Source organism: Coregonus lavaretus (assembly GCF_964263955.1).
Source record: "Coregonus lavaretus genome assembly, chromosome: 20".
Lineage (NCBI taxonomy): Eukaryota > Metazoa > Chordata > Actinopteri > Salmoniformes > Salmonidae > Coregonus > Coregonus lavaretus.
In genome coordinates, this window is record NC_140007.1 from 28,364,540 (window position 1) to 28,381,374 (window position 16,835).

Sequence of the window (16,835 nt, forward strand, 5' to 3'; positions counted from 1 at the left end):
GAATTCCACTTTGAAAGGAAAGAGCTAATCCTTAATTTCACTGAGGGAATATCAGCTTGATGAGGCTGAAGTCTGAAAGAGATTCTGCAGGCTGTAATTCCGAGTTGCACAAAGCCTTGCCACTAAGAGGACGAATGATAATAATACCAGTCCTCTCCCTCTTTCCTGCATTCTTTGTGTATAAGGAGAGGACTGCTGAAGCTACTCACGGATGCCCAAGACATCTTCACAGACCCCATTCTCTGTCTTTATCCTGTGTGTCACTCTCCCAAAAACTCTAAAGGAAATCCCCTTTTTAGCCTTTGTTGCTGCTCTCTTCTTGCCATGTGTATTTGTCTCTTTAGGATCCACTACAGCAGCATCTACAGTACTGTGAGCAAAATAACCCTCTGGTTTTCAACATAGTAGCTAATGTCAAAACAAACTCAATTTCAACAGTACTACAAGATGACAACTACAACAACAGCTGATGAGGTGAATGGAGCAGTGGAAAGGGAAAGCAGGAGTCCCACTGTGGCTAAAGGGATTTAGGTGCTGTGCTGCTGAGAGGAAAGACCAGGTGAGGCTGAGACCTGGTGTCAAATAAACAGATTTGTCCTCAGTCCAATTAAGCAGTGCGACCACACCGATAGGGATTAGCGGTGTGGCAGTGCCCTAGGGTGCCTGGTGCATGGCGGGGGCCAGGACACTGCCAGGGCAATTGGGCTTAATTAAGCGGGAGGGAGGGCTGCCGGCCAGGCATTGAGACCAGATGCACCATTTGCCAAACAGTAGCTCAGCATGCCTTTCAGTGACAGTGTCCAACCTGTACTGTACAGCCTCCAGTCCCCATTACAGAGACTGGCACTTCTCTACCTGCCAATGTCCTAGCTCCCACAGTGGATTATACTGAATCACATTGACTTAATGAGTTCAGGGGTGTAGAATACAGCAGCTTGAGGTAGAGGTCTTTACGGATCTACCCGAATCCGAATACCCGAGATGTTGTAGTTAACCCTCGGATCCCGGGTCGGATCCAGGTCGGTGGCCACGGACCTCGGATCTGTGTGAAAATACTGTATGTGAAATGCCAACAGGATCCAAAATAATATTTGAAGAGTTTAGTTCCTAAACAACATAAATGCAAATTAAACACATTTACATTTTATTCTATTAAATTATTGGTTTCATCAAACCAAATGTGTCAAAATATCATTTTGTGACAAAACGGCATATTCAACTTATGAAAACGAGCCACTGCGCAGTGCGCAGTGCGTGAAACAGGGTATAGCTTGTTGTGGGAGAGGAAGAAGATGCTGCGTTAAAGAGTGATATCCTAGGCTGTATAAAGTGAGTTTCTGAAACATGGAGTCGTTCTTTGCTGATGTGAAGAATAAACTTAATGAAAGAGTACAGGGAGGAAAAACGTATTTTGCGGATCCAATTCAGTTCAGACCTCAATTTCGGTATCCGAGAAGACCAGTAGCTTGAAGCAATAATGATGCAACACTGAAAATGAAGGGAAAGGGAACATTTCTAACATTTCTAATGACATTATTGTCTTATATTATATTCAAGTCTGAGGTCTTAGCAAGTCATTTTGCTCAGACCATAAAGATTTGTTTTATATTGTGGTTTCTATCTCTGGCCATTTAAGGTTGCATTTCTCCTGGAAAGAACACATTGCATTGCTTTACCATAATATTGCATACAACAACAAAAACATCCTGAGTAAAAGCTTACAAAGCTCTGACTTGACAAGCAGTCCTATCACTCACAAGGAGATTTTTAGAAGATAAGAAAATGTATTTTGACAAGGGGAACATCCTTGCCATTAGCTCAATACCATTTCAGCAGTACTAGGCTCATTAGCCATCATATACTGAACAAAAATATGAACGCAACATGTAAATTGTTGGTCCCATGTTTCATGAGCTGAAATAAAAGATCGCAGAACTTTTCCATACGCATAAAAACATCCTTGTATTTCTCCTTTGCCAAAATAATCCATATACCTGACAGGTGTGGCATATCAAGAAGCTGAGTAAACAGCATGATCATTACACAGGCGCACCTTGTGCTGGGGACAATAAAAGCCACTCTAAAATGTGCAGTTTTGTCACACAACACAATGCCACAGATGTCTCATGTTTTGAGGGAGCGTGCAATTGGCATGCTGACTGCTGGAATGTCCACCAGAACTGTTGCCAGAGAATGTAATGTTAATTTCTGTACCAACGTCATTTTAGAGAATTAGGCAGTACGTCCAACCGGCCTCACAATCGCAGACCACGTGTAACCACGGTTGCCCAGGACCTCCACATCCGGCTTCTTCACCTGCGGGATTGTCTGAGACCAGCCACCCGGACAGCTGATGTAACTGAGGAGTATTTCTGTCTGTAATAAAGCCCTTTTGAGGGGAAAAACTCATTCTGATTGCCCTCCCAGGCCCACCCATGGCTGTGCCCCTGCCTATTCATGTGAAATCCATAGATTAGGGCATTTATTTCAATTGACTGATTTCCTTATATGAACTGTAACTCAGTAAAAATAGAAATTGTTGCAGGTTGTGTTTATATTTTTATTCAGTATAGTTAGTGGACAGCTAGTTGTTAACTCAGAATATTTTTGCAACAGTTCAGCCTGTGTCCTGCAGCATGATTGGGTCTTTATTGCACGTGAACAGCTCTCAGTGAGCGTCTGTTTCACACAGCATCTGTGATGCAGCAGGAGGCGAGGATAAACCGCTTACACCACACGCTGCTCTGATAGCAGAGCATGTTAATGGACCAAAGGAAAACCAGAAAAAACACTTCATTTACAATGAAATGCTGGTACCAAAAAGGAGGGGAAGAAAGAAACAGAATTTTAAAGAGATGAGGTGAGGATGCCACAGCAGTAACTACACATCTCTGACAACCTCACAATCCATGCTACAGTGCCTTCAGAAAGTATTCATACCCCTTGACTTATTCGACATTGTGGTGTGTTACAGCCTAAATTCCAAATTGATGACATATTATTTTTTACCCCTCACCCATCTACACACAATACCCCATAATGTCAAAGTGTAAACATGTTTTTAGAAATGTTTGCAAATGTATTGAAAATGAAATACCTCATTTACATAAGTCTTTACACCCATGAGTCTTTCTGGGTAATTTTCTAAGAGCTTTGCACACCTGAATTGTACAATATTTGCACATATATTGCACAATATTCTTTATAAATATTCTTCAAGCTCTGTCAAGTTAGTTGTTGATCATTGCTAGACAGTCATTTTGAAGTCTTACCAAAGATTTCCAAGCAGATTTCAATCAAACCTGTAACTAGGCCACTGAGGAACATTCAATGTCGTCTTGCTAAGCAACTCCAGTGTATATGTAGGATTTTGCTTGTGCTTAGCTCTATTCAGTTTATTTTTATCCTAAAAAACGACCTAGTCCATGCCGATGACAAGCATTTTCATAACATGATGCGGCCACTACCATGCTTGAAAATATGAAGAGTGGTACTCTGTGATGTGTTGTGTTGGATTTGCCCCAAATATAGCATTTTGTATTCAGGACATAAAGTTAATTTCTTTGCCACATTTTTTGCAGTTTTACTTTAGTGCCGTGTTGCAAACAGGAAGATGTTTTGGAATACTTTTATTCTGTAAAGGCTTCCTTCTTTTCACTCTGTCAATTAGGTTAGTATTGTGGAGTAACTACATTGTTGTTGATCCATCCTCAGTTCTCTCCTATCACAGCCATAAACTCTGTAACTGTTTTGAAGTCATCATTGGCCTCATCGTGAAATCCCTGAGCGGTTTGCTTCCTCTCCGACAACTGAGTTAGGAAGGACGCCTGTATCTTTGTAGTGACTGGGTGTATTGATACACCATTTAAAGTGTAAATGAATAACTTCACCATGCTAAAAGGGATATTCAATGGGTGCCCTTCTTTGCGAGGCATTGTAAAACCTCCCTGGTATTCGTGGTTAAATCTGTGTTTGAAATTCACTGCTCGACTGAAGGACATTACAGATAATTGTGTGTGTGAGGTAGTCATAAAAACATTATGCTAAACACTATTATTACACAAAGAGTGAGTCCATGCAACTTATTATGTGACTTGTTAAGCACATTTTTACTCCTGAACTTATTTAGGAATGCCATAACAAAGGGGTTGAATACTTATTGACTCAAGACAATTAAGCTTTTAATTTTTTATTAACTTGTAAACATTTCTAAAAACATAATTCCACTTTGACATTATGTGGTATTGTGTGTAGCCTACTTAAATACATGTTTTATTCAGGCTGTAACACAACAACATTTGGAAAAAGTCAAGGAGTGTGAATACTTTCTGAAGACACTGTATATTTTCTATCAACATTTATTTTGAAATAGTGAGCTGCTGTTTAGTTTCAGCTACAATCCAAACGGATGGACCAGGCAGCAGCAATTCCCAGTGATGCCGACGACCCACTTTTCCCATCTGGAAATAGCTCAAGAACTTTGTGTGTTTTCTAGTTCGGCTAGTTCTAAGTTATTTAGCCAACTAATGCTTTGGCTGAGTGTAGAGAAAATGTAATATCTTTATAAAAAAGCTGCAACGTGAGAGCAACACCTCCGGTCCTGAATGATGAATCAGCGATGGAATGGAAACCCCTGTGTATCAGCCGACAGTAACCTCACAGGACCCAAGGTTTCACCTCGTATCTCTGCGTTTCCTCCCTACTTGCTGAATGTTGGCCACAGACACCATATCAGACGTATGTTGTACATACAGAGAGGTGGGGGGAGAGAGAGAGAGAGAGAGAGAGAGAGAGAGAGAGAGAGAGAGAGAGAGAGAGAGAGAGAGAGAGAGAGAGAGAGAGAGAGCAATTACTTTATCTCAACAGATCAGGCTAGGGTCAGGAAGTGTCTAATAAAAAATGAATGTCAACCATTAGTCATCATACTGTCATCCAGAATACACTGAAGAAACCTCAACATGATGGTGGGAAGTGCAAACAGACACAGATTAGGCTGGTTTGTTCAAGACAACCATTTTAGTGCTGACATTATTTTTCTTAATTTAAAAAAAGACTTCCACAGACAAAATAAATAAGACTGAGCTAGCAAAGGCAGGGAAGTGAAAGCAAAGCAGAAGTTAAAACGAGCTAGGGCTAATTGGTGGCTTGTGTGCATGTTATTGAGGAAATTTATTTTTCTCTTCTGACTCCAAGTAAAACATGTTTGAAGTCTGGGAGTAGGGGATGGTGCTTTTAGAAGTCTTGCGGTCCCAGCAGGTGTGCAGGAGACTGCTGAGAGTAGCAGGGAGGGAGAGGGAGACGGAGAGACACCAGCCATGGCAGGCCAGGGAGACCAAACCCACTGGGCACAGACGTCAATTCAACGTTGGTTGAACGTAATTTATTGGAAATGACGTGGAAACATCGTTGATTCAACCAGTGTGTGCTCAGTGGGTAACGTCTGGGGCAGGAGCTACCATGCCTGCCTGGGCTGGGACACGTGCCTGGATGAAACTGTTACTGTGTGACTCTGTACCGAGTTACAAACACACTTTTTCGAATAATAATGCACACGTCACGCCACACACAGGGTCCAAAATGCATCAACTCGGTCTTTCACATTAGGGGAACACACATACAGTGGGGAAAAAAAGTATTTAGTCAGCCACCAATTGTGCAAGTTCTCCCACTTAAAAAGATGAGAGAGGCCTGTAATTTTCATCATAGGTACATGTCAACTATGACAGACGAAATGAGAATTTTTTTTCCAGAAAATCACATTGTAGGATTTTTAATGAATTTATTTGCTAATTATGGTGGAAAATAAGTATTTGGTCAATAACAAAAGTTTCTCAATACTTTGTTATATACCCTTTGTTGGCAATGACACAGGTCAAACGTTTTCTGTAAGTCTTCACAAGGTTTTCACACACTGTTGCTGGTATTTTGGCCCATTCCTCCATGCAGATCTCCTCTAGAGCAGTGATGTTTTGGGGCTGTCGCTGGGCAACACGGACTTTCAACTCCCTCCAAAGATTTTCTATGGGGTTGAGATCTGGAGACTGGCTAGGCCACTCCAGGACCTTGAATGCTTCTTACGAAGCCACTCCTTCGTTGCCCGGGCGGTGTGTTTGGGATCATTGTCATGCTGAAAGACCCAGCCACGTTTCATCTTCAATGCCCTTGCTGATGGAAGGAGGTTTTCACTCAAAATCTCACGATACATGGCCCCATTCATTCTTTCCTTTACACGGATCAGTCGTCCTGGTCCCTATGCAGAAAAACAGCCCCAAAGCATGATGTTTCCACCCCCATGCTTCACAGTAGGTATGGTGTTCTTTGGATGCAACTCAGCATTCTTTGTCCTCCAAACACGACGAGTTGAGTTTTTACCAAAAAGTTATATTTTGGTTTCATCTGACCATATGACATTCTCCCAATCCTCTTCTGGATCATCCAAATGCACTCTAGCAAACTTCAGACAGGCCTGGACATGTACTGGCTTAAGCAGGGGGACACGTCTTGCACTGCAGGATTTGAGTCCCTGGCGACGTAGTGTGTTACTGATGGTAGGCTTTTTTACTTTGGTCCCAGCTCTCTGCAGGTCATTCACTAGGTCCCCCCGTGTGGTTCTGGGATTTTTGCTCACCGTTCTTGTGATCATTTTGACCCCACAGGGTGAGATCTTGCGTGGAGCCCCAGATCGAGGGAGATTATCAGTGGTCTTGTATGTCTTCCATTTCCTAATAATTGCTCCCACAGTTGATTTCTTCAAACCAAGCTGCTTACCTATTGCAGATTCAGTCTTCCCAGCCTGGTGCAGGTCTACAATTTTGTTTCTGGTGTCCTTTGACAGCTCTTTGGTCTTGGCCATAGTGGAGTTTGGAGTGTGACTGTTTGAGGTTGTGCACAGGTGTCTTTTATACTGATAACAAGTTCAAACAGGTGCCATTAATACAGGTAACGAGTGGAGGACAGAGGAGCCTCTTAAAGAAGAAGTTACAGGTCTGTGAGAGCCAGAAATCTTGCTTGTTTGTAGGTGACCAAATACTTATTTTCCACCATAATTTGCAAATAAATTCATTAAAAATCCTACAATGTGATTTTCTGGAGAAAAAAAATCTCAATTTGTCTGTCATAGTTGACGTGTACCTATGATGAAAATTACAGGCCTCTCTCATCTTTTTAAGTGGGAGAACTTGCACAATTGGTGGCTGACTAAATACTTTTTTTCCCCACTGTATGTCCTCCAGTGCGGTTGAGGCTATTCACTGTGAGGGGTGAAAGAAAGGTCGTACAAACAAACACATCGTAAAGGGTTCATTAGAGGTGTCTGTTTCTCTAGTGAAATACCAGGCTCATCGTGGAGAGGCGGAGGGCTTTTCTGTTTGTTTTAACACAGTAACTGCAGTGGGAGCCTATTCATATCACTGGTTTCTGTCAGGATCCAAGTTCTTATCTGGAACTAATGCACTGTAGTTTCCTGTCAAGATTAGTTTCTATTTCTGCCTTCTCATTTTGGGCAGAGAAAATAACAATGGAACTGAACATTTTAGTGGAAATAAAAAATTTCGGGAATCTACCCCAAAAATCCCCCACCCAAATAACCCAATTGTGGGCGAGTTCTATTCCGTTTAGGCCCCCAGTCCACAATGATGATCATTTAAGGCAATGACTTAAGCTAGCCTTTTTCTTACATAGTCTATTGCTTTTTAAAAGATTAACAGTAATCACAATCACAGTTCTGCAGTGAAACAACCTATTTAGAGATGTGTAGCGGCAGCAATTGTCATGGTCACAGCGAAGAGAATCCACCACTGTACATGACAGGGCCAAGAGAGGCCTCTTCGCAGAAGTATCTCTCTGTCTTCCCCCCTCCCCACACTCCTCTCCCCTACCCTCCACACATCTGTGGAATTCATCATGCATAAAGGAAGGTTGCCACCTACATCTATTAGCCTACTGCTTTCTCTGACAAGACAAACATATTGGTCGTAAACCTTACATGGCCTTGCATTCACACTGTCAGTGTCACCCCAAATTCAAATACTCCAAGAATGCCAACAAAGAGGTGTTAGATTTTCAAGCTACCACTTCGCTCTCCTGGGTGGAAACGACAACATCGAAAGACCGTTCAGAGGTCATCCTTCCATCCCCGGAACGTGATACTCGCTGCATGCTGTTTGCCAAACTCATAACTTAGCTCTTAGCTACTGGAGACAGACAGGCAGCAGCTATTTCACAAATACCTAGGTGCCAGGCACTCTATTTAACTACCATTTCATGAGCATTCTCTTCCTGGTGCACCATATGCCTGGGTGGGAAGTGTCATGTTGTTGTTAATATTAAACCACAGACACACAGATGCTGGGAATTCAGAGTGACAGATTCCTGCAGAGAGCACTATGGTGTGTGGAGACACCATGGTCTCCTGAGTGGTTGACGTGACTGAGTGATTACTCATCACGACATCCTTTTCTCTGATTCACTGCCTCTCTCCCAAGGACAGATATGAACACTCAATTGCACAAAGTGGACAAACCAGTCATGCTGAATGATAGACAAAATAGGCATGCATATCAGTTTACATATGTGTATCATTGATCCCACCGCAACATTTGTTGTTATACTCCAACAACGTTGGAGGCGGCTTATGGTACAGAAATTAACATTCAATTCTCTGGCAACAGTTCTGGTGGACATTCCAGCAGTCAGCATGCCAATTGCACGCTCCCTCAAAACATGAAACATCTGTGGCGAAACTGCACATTTTAGAGTGGCTTTTGTTGTCCCCAGCACAAGGTGCGCCTGTGTAATGATCATGCTGTTTAATCAGCTTCTTGATTATCTTGGCAATGGAGAAATGTTCACTAACAGGGATGTAAACAAATTTGTGCACAAAATTGGAGATAAATAAGCTTTTTGTGCGTATGGAAGATTTCTGTGATCTTTTATTTCAGCTCTTGAAACCAACACTTTTATATTTTTGTTCAGTATATAAAAGGAATATGTATGCATTGTTTTTTTGTTTTTTTATTTCGTTAAAACAATGTAATTGTTGGAGTTCAGGTGTTTGATGTGATTGATGGGTGACTAGGTGCATTCTTGTCAAATAAATATGCTTATTCATTCATGACCCTACACCCAAACGAGGGCACTACGTTCATCCACCTCTGGCCTGCTAGCTCCCCTACCTCTACGGAAGCACAGTTCCCGCTTAGCCAAGTCAAAGCTATTCGCTGCTCTGGCACCCCAATGGTGGAACAAGCTCCCCCACGACGCCAGGACAGCAGAGTCACTGACCACCTTCCGGAGACACTTGAAACCCTACCTCTTTAAGGAATACCTGGAATAGTATAAAGTAATCCTTCTTTCCCAACCCACCATAAAAAATAAAAAAAAGTGGTTGTCCCACTGGCTATCATAAGTTGAATGCACCAATTTGTAAGTTGCTCTGGATAAGAGCGTCTGCTAAATGATGTAAATGTAAATGATTATGGATACATTCTGCAATGAGTTAATCTGATTATGGATATATTCTGCAATGAGTTAATCTGGCTTTGAATCTACAAAAGTTAGTTTTGAATTGCTTTAATAAAGTAGTGCATTCTGACACCATGAATTGAAATAGATTTCACCTCATTCATATACTTGGCAGAAATTATGAGGGATTAAATATAGACCTCCACCAGCTGAAAAGAGGATCTGGTAAAAAAAAGGGTATGTTGCTAATAATCATATAGGTAGCTAGCTAGCTAGCTAGCTAGCTAGCTAGCATGGTCAGCGCACGAAGCCGTGCACAGTTTGTCCAGGCTACTGATATTGCCTGGGTTGTTCGGCATGCAAAATTACTTGATGATCAATGACTGTCAAAACAGTTACAAGCGTAGTTCGACACTGAAGAAGAGGACACGCATCAGTTGTCACAAAAGATGAGAGGTATTTTCGGAAGGTAGAAAGAAAGTAATATGAGCAAAACAATTTAGTGAACCGGCGATTCGTAACATTTGAATCGATTTTCTGACCGATGCGTGCTACATTTGGATCGGTTTGGGGTCCCACGGATCTTGCACTCGCATTTCAAACGGGGACCGATGCGTATCGGTGAATCGTTACATCCCTACCTACAATACTATTAAAAGAGTCCATTAGTGACCGACCGGTTCGATCTTATGTAGAAAAATTTAATATATATATATTTTTTTACATTAGATAAAAGTAGAGATTCAGAGCTAGAAAGTGGTATATCATACACTACAGTTGAGGAACAATAGGAAAGTAATTCTGCTTTGTAAATTGATAAACTTGTAACCTCACTTTTGAGAAAATGGCCCCTGAATGTTTTGGTAACCCTACTGGAGAGCTCTTCTTTACACCCATTCCGCATCGCTCACACCCTCTTAAGCCTTAGCCCCACCCATCTCTTTAAGGATTCACATGTGAGGCGATGTACTAAACAACCAAATATTTCAAGACTAAAGGCTGGTTTATAGTACGGGTGTGTTCGTAAATTCAATCTGGAGTGCCAGAGTACGCTCAGAGTGCGTTCTGGGTGTTCGTAAACTCAGAGTGTTGTCAGATTGACCGTTCGTAAGCAGTCAGAGCGCACACACTCTGGCCGAGGAGTAGGGTTGATCCGAGCATTCTGACCGAAACAACAGCAGTCAATCACCCAAGCTAACTGGCTAGCTTGCTAGCTACTTCCAGACACAAATGAGAGAACAGCTCACTCTGACCATTTTACTCGCCCTAGCAGAGCTCGTTAGGCTGTTTTTTTTATCCAGCACGTTGGTGACTGTAACTGTGCTGCTGGCAACAATTTAATTACACTTTTTTTGCAGAAGTTTACTGATACCGGCCATATTCAACAGGTGTTGAGCGTTCGTAAATTCGTCAGTTATTCTGCACTCTGGCACACTCAGACGAGAGTGCTCTGAAATCGGAGTAGATAGGCAGAGTGAATTTACGAATGCACCCTACGTCTATCGACAGTTGTCGCAGTGACATCATTAACATTTTATTGAAATGGTTACTTGCATAGTGGAGTATTTTGTTTAGACATGTAGCTAACTAGCTAGCTAAACAATTAACCATAATGCCAAGTCGTAACGTTACTACGCCGCATGAATCTGCAGGTAGCTAACCAACCAGGTTCAATGTTTGCTAGCTAGCTAACATTAGGCTATAACTAGCAATGCAAATGGCTCTGAGATACGAATAATATTACTACACAGATTTAACACGTAACGTTAGCTACCGAGCCAGCCCGCTAACGTTAGCTAGCTAGCTAAAAGTACGCTTTAACTTGAAATTAAAACGACTTTGACAACATTAGAAACGTGTAATATCTGAAAATGTAGCTAGCTAGACTATCTTACCGGTATACATGGATGGACGCTTCTCCCTCTCTGTCACGTATTCCATGGTTGTCCTTAGTTTGAAGATGTAATCCGGAGACAGGTGTTTTATACAGTCTTCTGTGTGTTCTCTTTTCCACTACCTCTGCGTATTTGCAATCAAACGCCAGAATGTTCTCCATCTCCTTAGCTATCATACTCTAATACCACTGGGCATTCCACTGATTTCAAAACTCTGTCCTCCAGAAAGTGGAGAGCAACACTTTTGCAGTTCTACTACATGATATATTTCAAAAAAGCCACGTTATAAAGGATTACCTACACATACTGACCAGCTCATGTTATAGACAGAAGAGTGCTACATGGTAGACCAATCCGAACTCATCTCTCAGCATGTCCAGCCCATCCATTATCTCAGCCAATCATGGCTAGCGGGAAGGATCCGGTCTTTTCCCGTGGCTAAAACAACTAGGCTCGTAATTTAACAATTTTATTCGTATTTACAGATGGCATACAAGTTTGTTATTAAGGCACATGAAAGTTCACATGTTCCAGAAGGCATTTCTGGCCAAAAACGCATTATTATTATTTTTTAATGTAAATTGAAATGGCTCTCCTGTGAAGTAGTGACGCGCGAAAATAGTCACATTTGGAGAAAATATGTTTTTTTTGTTGTTGTTTTTTACCACTGACAGCTCTCTTTCTTTACTTGGACATTGAGCCTACAAAACGCCCAGACTGGTCCTTGAGGACTGATAAAAATATGAAAACCGCTGTTATATGTGTTGTGTCAATGGGACAAACGAGCTTGCTGTGAATTTAAGAGACAATACACAACCCTTCATCTGACTAAGCTTGGTGAGTGTCAGTTCTGTCAGTGCTCCTCCATGCATTCCTCTGTTAATTTCCCCTCAGTGGGCAGGCCAGGCTCTCTCTCCCTGGCCTGCCATGGACTCAGCTTACCCCGGTCCCCGGCCCAGCCACTGGGGCTGTTTGGACAACCTGGTACAGGAAGTGCCCGAGAGGAGCTCTTCCAGTGGACCTCCAGGGTCGAGATGGGTCATGGAGCCCCAGTGAGATCCTGGCAGTATGTTGCAGTAAATGTACAGTACACTATTTGTAAAGAAATAGCTTGCAGTTAATGTATGACATTCAGATTCAGTCATTTGTTTCACCACTTCTGCTTCTTAATCCACTGGATTAAAGCACATCACATGTTCTATTGTAGAGAGTTCAAGCACAGTGGTAGTCAAAAAAACACATCAGCAAACTAAAATAACAGAGGTTAATTCTTTGTAAATGGAAGTCAATTCAGGAAGTGCATTGATATTCAACTTGTGAACTGCATATAATATAATAATATAATATGCCATTTAGCAGACGCTTTTATCCAAAGCGACTTACAGTCATGTGTGCATACATTTTTACGTATGGGTGGTCCCGGGGATCGAACCCACTACCCTGGCGTTACAAGCGCCATGCTCTACCAATTGAGCTACAGAGGACCACATGGTTATTCTGGCATTGACAGTGAAATGTCATTGAACCCAATCCTGGTGAACAGGAAGCCTTATCAGGCACCACTCTGCTGCTGTTCATTCTGAAAGATTATTATTGATGCCGAGCAGGTAATGTTGACACTTTGGGCTGCCTGTCTCTTACCATGATAGCTGTGGGGAATGCCATCCAGTGCCGGTGCCATTCCATACAATTCTCTTTCTGTTTCAGAGTAATACAAAGCACATGTGGGGCTTCTGAACATGGTGGGCTCGGCGTCTGTCCAATTGCATCTTCCATTCAGGCATTCAGGAAGAGTATACATTCTGCAGAGCAAACCTGTGCTCCTGCCTGGTTACGAAAGCAACACAAGTCTCAACACGTGCTCCATTCCAAAGGAAGAACAGCAAAAAATCAGCACAAACACAACACACCTTCACCAATGCTGACAGTAAATGTGGGAATAAAAAAACTGTTGCATGCATTATGCAAAGAAGAGCAACTACCTATGCTGTGCCTGTGCAATAAACAGATGTCAGTGTAACAACAACCTACAGTAGCTGGAGGGGAAGTAGTGCAACATGAAAGTAGAATTTGCATAGATTTGGGCCTAGGCCTATAGGTTAGTGCTTTTCCACCATGAAAATAAGTTGAGCAAGCTGCACACTACACAGACCAACCAACCAACCATCTTTAGGGTAAATCCATTAGAATTCAATCACTTTATGACTGCATCCCTTTTGATTTAAACAAAACTTTCCATACATGTTTTCCCATGGAAGAAGTGGACAGAAAGTGCATTTTTGGACCTGAATACCAAAACATTCAGGAGGTAAAGGTGCTCAAAGTTGACCGATTTTGCATACCCCACCATACCATGAGACATCCATGTCTTCATCACTGGAAAAGATAAACGGTTGAGTTTGATAACATTTAAAAGCTTAAAAGTATTATTTATTCAGAAATCTTCAAATTTAGACTCAATTATCTAAAAACGCATAAACTCAGATTATTTTCATATTCACATACAGTATGTCATAGCTTAGACCCTATTTTAGATCATCTAATGTTTTTATGTTGTTCCCGCCATCGGTTGAGACAACATGCTCACTATGGTAATTCACATTGATGCCCCTAAACGTATTGACATTTTCATTACATGTGCTAAATTAAATGGCACATACAATAGCAAACACTACCCCTGAGCCTCTTTGTGGTAAACATGTCAATAATTCTGTATTGCTCACATATACTTAGAGGCAATGCTAATGGTATATTTTAAAGGCTGAAGGGCCCACAGGCTTTCAGAGAAGTGAGTGATATTAGGCTGCAGTAGTGAAGCTTTTAACATTCAATAGCTAGACCATCGGTTTATTTATTTCCAACAAATGCTAGCCAATCATTTCCAAGAGGAAGGTTGCCAGCCATTGATTAGGCGAGCCAGACCAGAAGATACAATGGGCTCTTCAGTCCGTGCCACCCACAGATCAGTAACAGAGAGGCAGGGATGGAGGCAGCCTTGACTGCATCATGACATCCCTGAATTTCCGATTAAGAAGGTTTAATGTAATTAGCTAGAGTACAGTCAGTGTAGTGTACAGCCTGGCATGAGTAGCACAGCGATCACCTAGGGGCTTTAAGCAAACACTTCTCTCAGCCATGAGACGTAGGCACCCTGATGAGGCTTATAAGAGGTTGATTGACAGGGCTGCTGTGCACCTGTATGTTGCCAGCATTCTGATTGTCATCAGTTTATCTGGTCCTAGTATGAAAAATAACAAATAAAAGCCCTTTCTGTGGTTAACACGCTTTCTTAGCCAAAGACATGAGATGGAAGGCATATCATGGCATTAGACCTTTGAGAGTTTAAGAGGGAGGTCCATGTTATGACCATTGTATCACTTATCTTCTTCCATGTTAAACTTTACTGTGTAGGGTTGCAGTTGGTCCTTGTGCATTTTTTGTAAAAGGTTAAGGTCAGGAGGTGCTTTACCAACCCAACAGCACACGGTCCTTTGCTAGCTTGCCAAGTAGCCTACTCCACCATTAACATGGCATGTTTAAAGCACCTTGGGGTATGTTACTGAGTACACAATAAAGGACACCACAGGTCCCAGGGCAATGAATGACTCCCAGCCCAGTGGAAATGGCACTGACAGTCTCATAGGGCTTGAGTTAGCCTAGGTCTAGGTCATTATGTTTTCCCTGTTTCCCTTTCTCTTGCAACCTTTACCTGAACGGGCTGTAGAAATGCCACCAAAATTATTATTTCTGACATTGTTACCACTCAGTGGGCATTCAAGTGCAATCATTTCATCTAGGCCTATGTAATCCCATCAGCACAAAGAACCTTGAGCAAGATGGACTGTGGTTAAAATAAACCAATATTTTCCCCTGCATGATGAAGTAAAAAACAGCACGCAACTGCCCAGGCCGCCGACATAAACTGCATTCTACTCACTTGCTAGTAGAGACTAGCTCCGGGAGGGCCTGGAACAACAATGCAGGGGGAAGAATGTCCCATTTCACTGACAGCTTGTGTTTCAATGCCTTTATCACAGTTAATGTTAACCAATTTCATCGTGGCATAGGAGAATGAATGGGTCTGGCGTGAATATTATCAAAATACTATAATTATGCTTAAGCGTTTGTAGACAATTTTTCTCAATGACGACGGTCCAAAATGTCTAGACAAACCAAATCGATTGACTAGTTACCTACACGAGTATATGGTGGACTAGAGTTTGCAATACAACATACTGGTATGATATGAATATCTTGCGTATGTAACAAGGTTTCTATTTCATGTGTCATTTTATTTATGTATTTTTCACTGACGATCATCTCCTAACAAAGAGGCACTCCATTGCGCGTGTTATTATTAAACATGGCAAGACAAGGGTCCACTGCATGGATGCAAATGAATAGCTACTGCTGTGATTGCAACGAAATACAATAAACTGATTGATTAGGGGGGGCTGTTTACTGAATGTGGCTTTTCTTTGCCGTTTACAACACGCGTTATGAGCACCGACCGTTCTAGGTCGGAACATCTCGCTCTGCCTTCCATTCATCCACTGATGTCCCCTACCTGAGAAGGCTGGAAAGCGGGTGAGAAGCATTGTGACCACTGCTATTGCTGCTTCCACCAGTGCCCGATGATCCACTGCCACTTCCAGTCGATTGTCGTTTCCCAGAGAGAAGCTTTTCCACGGCAGCAAGATTTCCTGTGCGCGCCGCCTCTAGGAGTTCCTGCTCCTTCCCCATCTCGGATCGAGAAGGGGGTCGGAGGATTTGGGAAAGGGGGTTGGAAAGCGGGAGAAAAAATGCTTTACGGTCCTCTACTAATCTCACAGGCGTACTCGTTATTTCAACGCCGAGGAAAACGGTGGTTCCCTCCACGGCTGGATCAGTCTCTCCAGCGTCACAATTTTACAGGATTTCTGATCCTCCTCTATCGCTCCGGGGAAAACTTTAGTTCAGCACCACCGAGCAAACTGAAACTTCCTTTGCCCAGTCTCAAGCGCGCGTCACTTCCTCGAAACTGCCCCTGTCTGACGTCGATCAGTCCGTTTTTTCATGATCTCGTATTGTTGTATTTAGTCGGTGATTATTGTATTCTATTCTACTACCAATGTTGAAGAACATAATAATCATTTTCCTACAACTACAAAAGCACATAATTCATAAAAATGTTCTATGTGCAAAATATCTCTGTACAAAATAGAAGTGCTGAAGTGCACAGTACATGGTCATTACATTTACATTTTTTGTCATTTAGCAGACGCTCTTATCCAGAGCGATTTACAGTTACATCATAATATAGCTAGGTGGGACAACCACATATGACAGGCATAGTAAGTACACTTTTCCTCAATAAAGTAGGAGGGGGGAGCAAGTGTTGGGTCAGGTAAGGTTGGCGGGTTATTTAAGATACATTTTGAAGAGGTAGGGTTTCAGGTGCTTTCGGAAGATTGACAAAGACATTTACATTTTAGTCAT

At 42.1% G+C, this 16,835-nt stretch overlaps 1 protein-coding gene across 2 annotated transcripts in view; it reads right to left on the reverse strand.

Moving 5' to 3' along the window:
* Positions 1-16,317, reverse strand: part of LOC311148236 (ankyrin repeat and SAM domain-containing protein 1A-like) — a gene marked incomplete at its 3' end in the record, with an annotated part of 125,938 nt that extends 109,621 nt beyond the window's left edge. For both annotated transcript variants that reach the window (XM_084185133.1, XM_084185132.1), the window contains exon 1: positions 15,925-16,317. In XM_084185133.1, the coding sequence (XP_084041259.1) occupies positions 15,925-16,100 (176 nt within the window). In that variant the 5' untranslated portion in view covers positions 16,101-16,317. The remainder of the gene's footprint in view (positions 1-15,924) is intronic.
* Between the last annotated feature and the right edge of the window lie 518 nt (positions 16,318-16,835).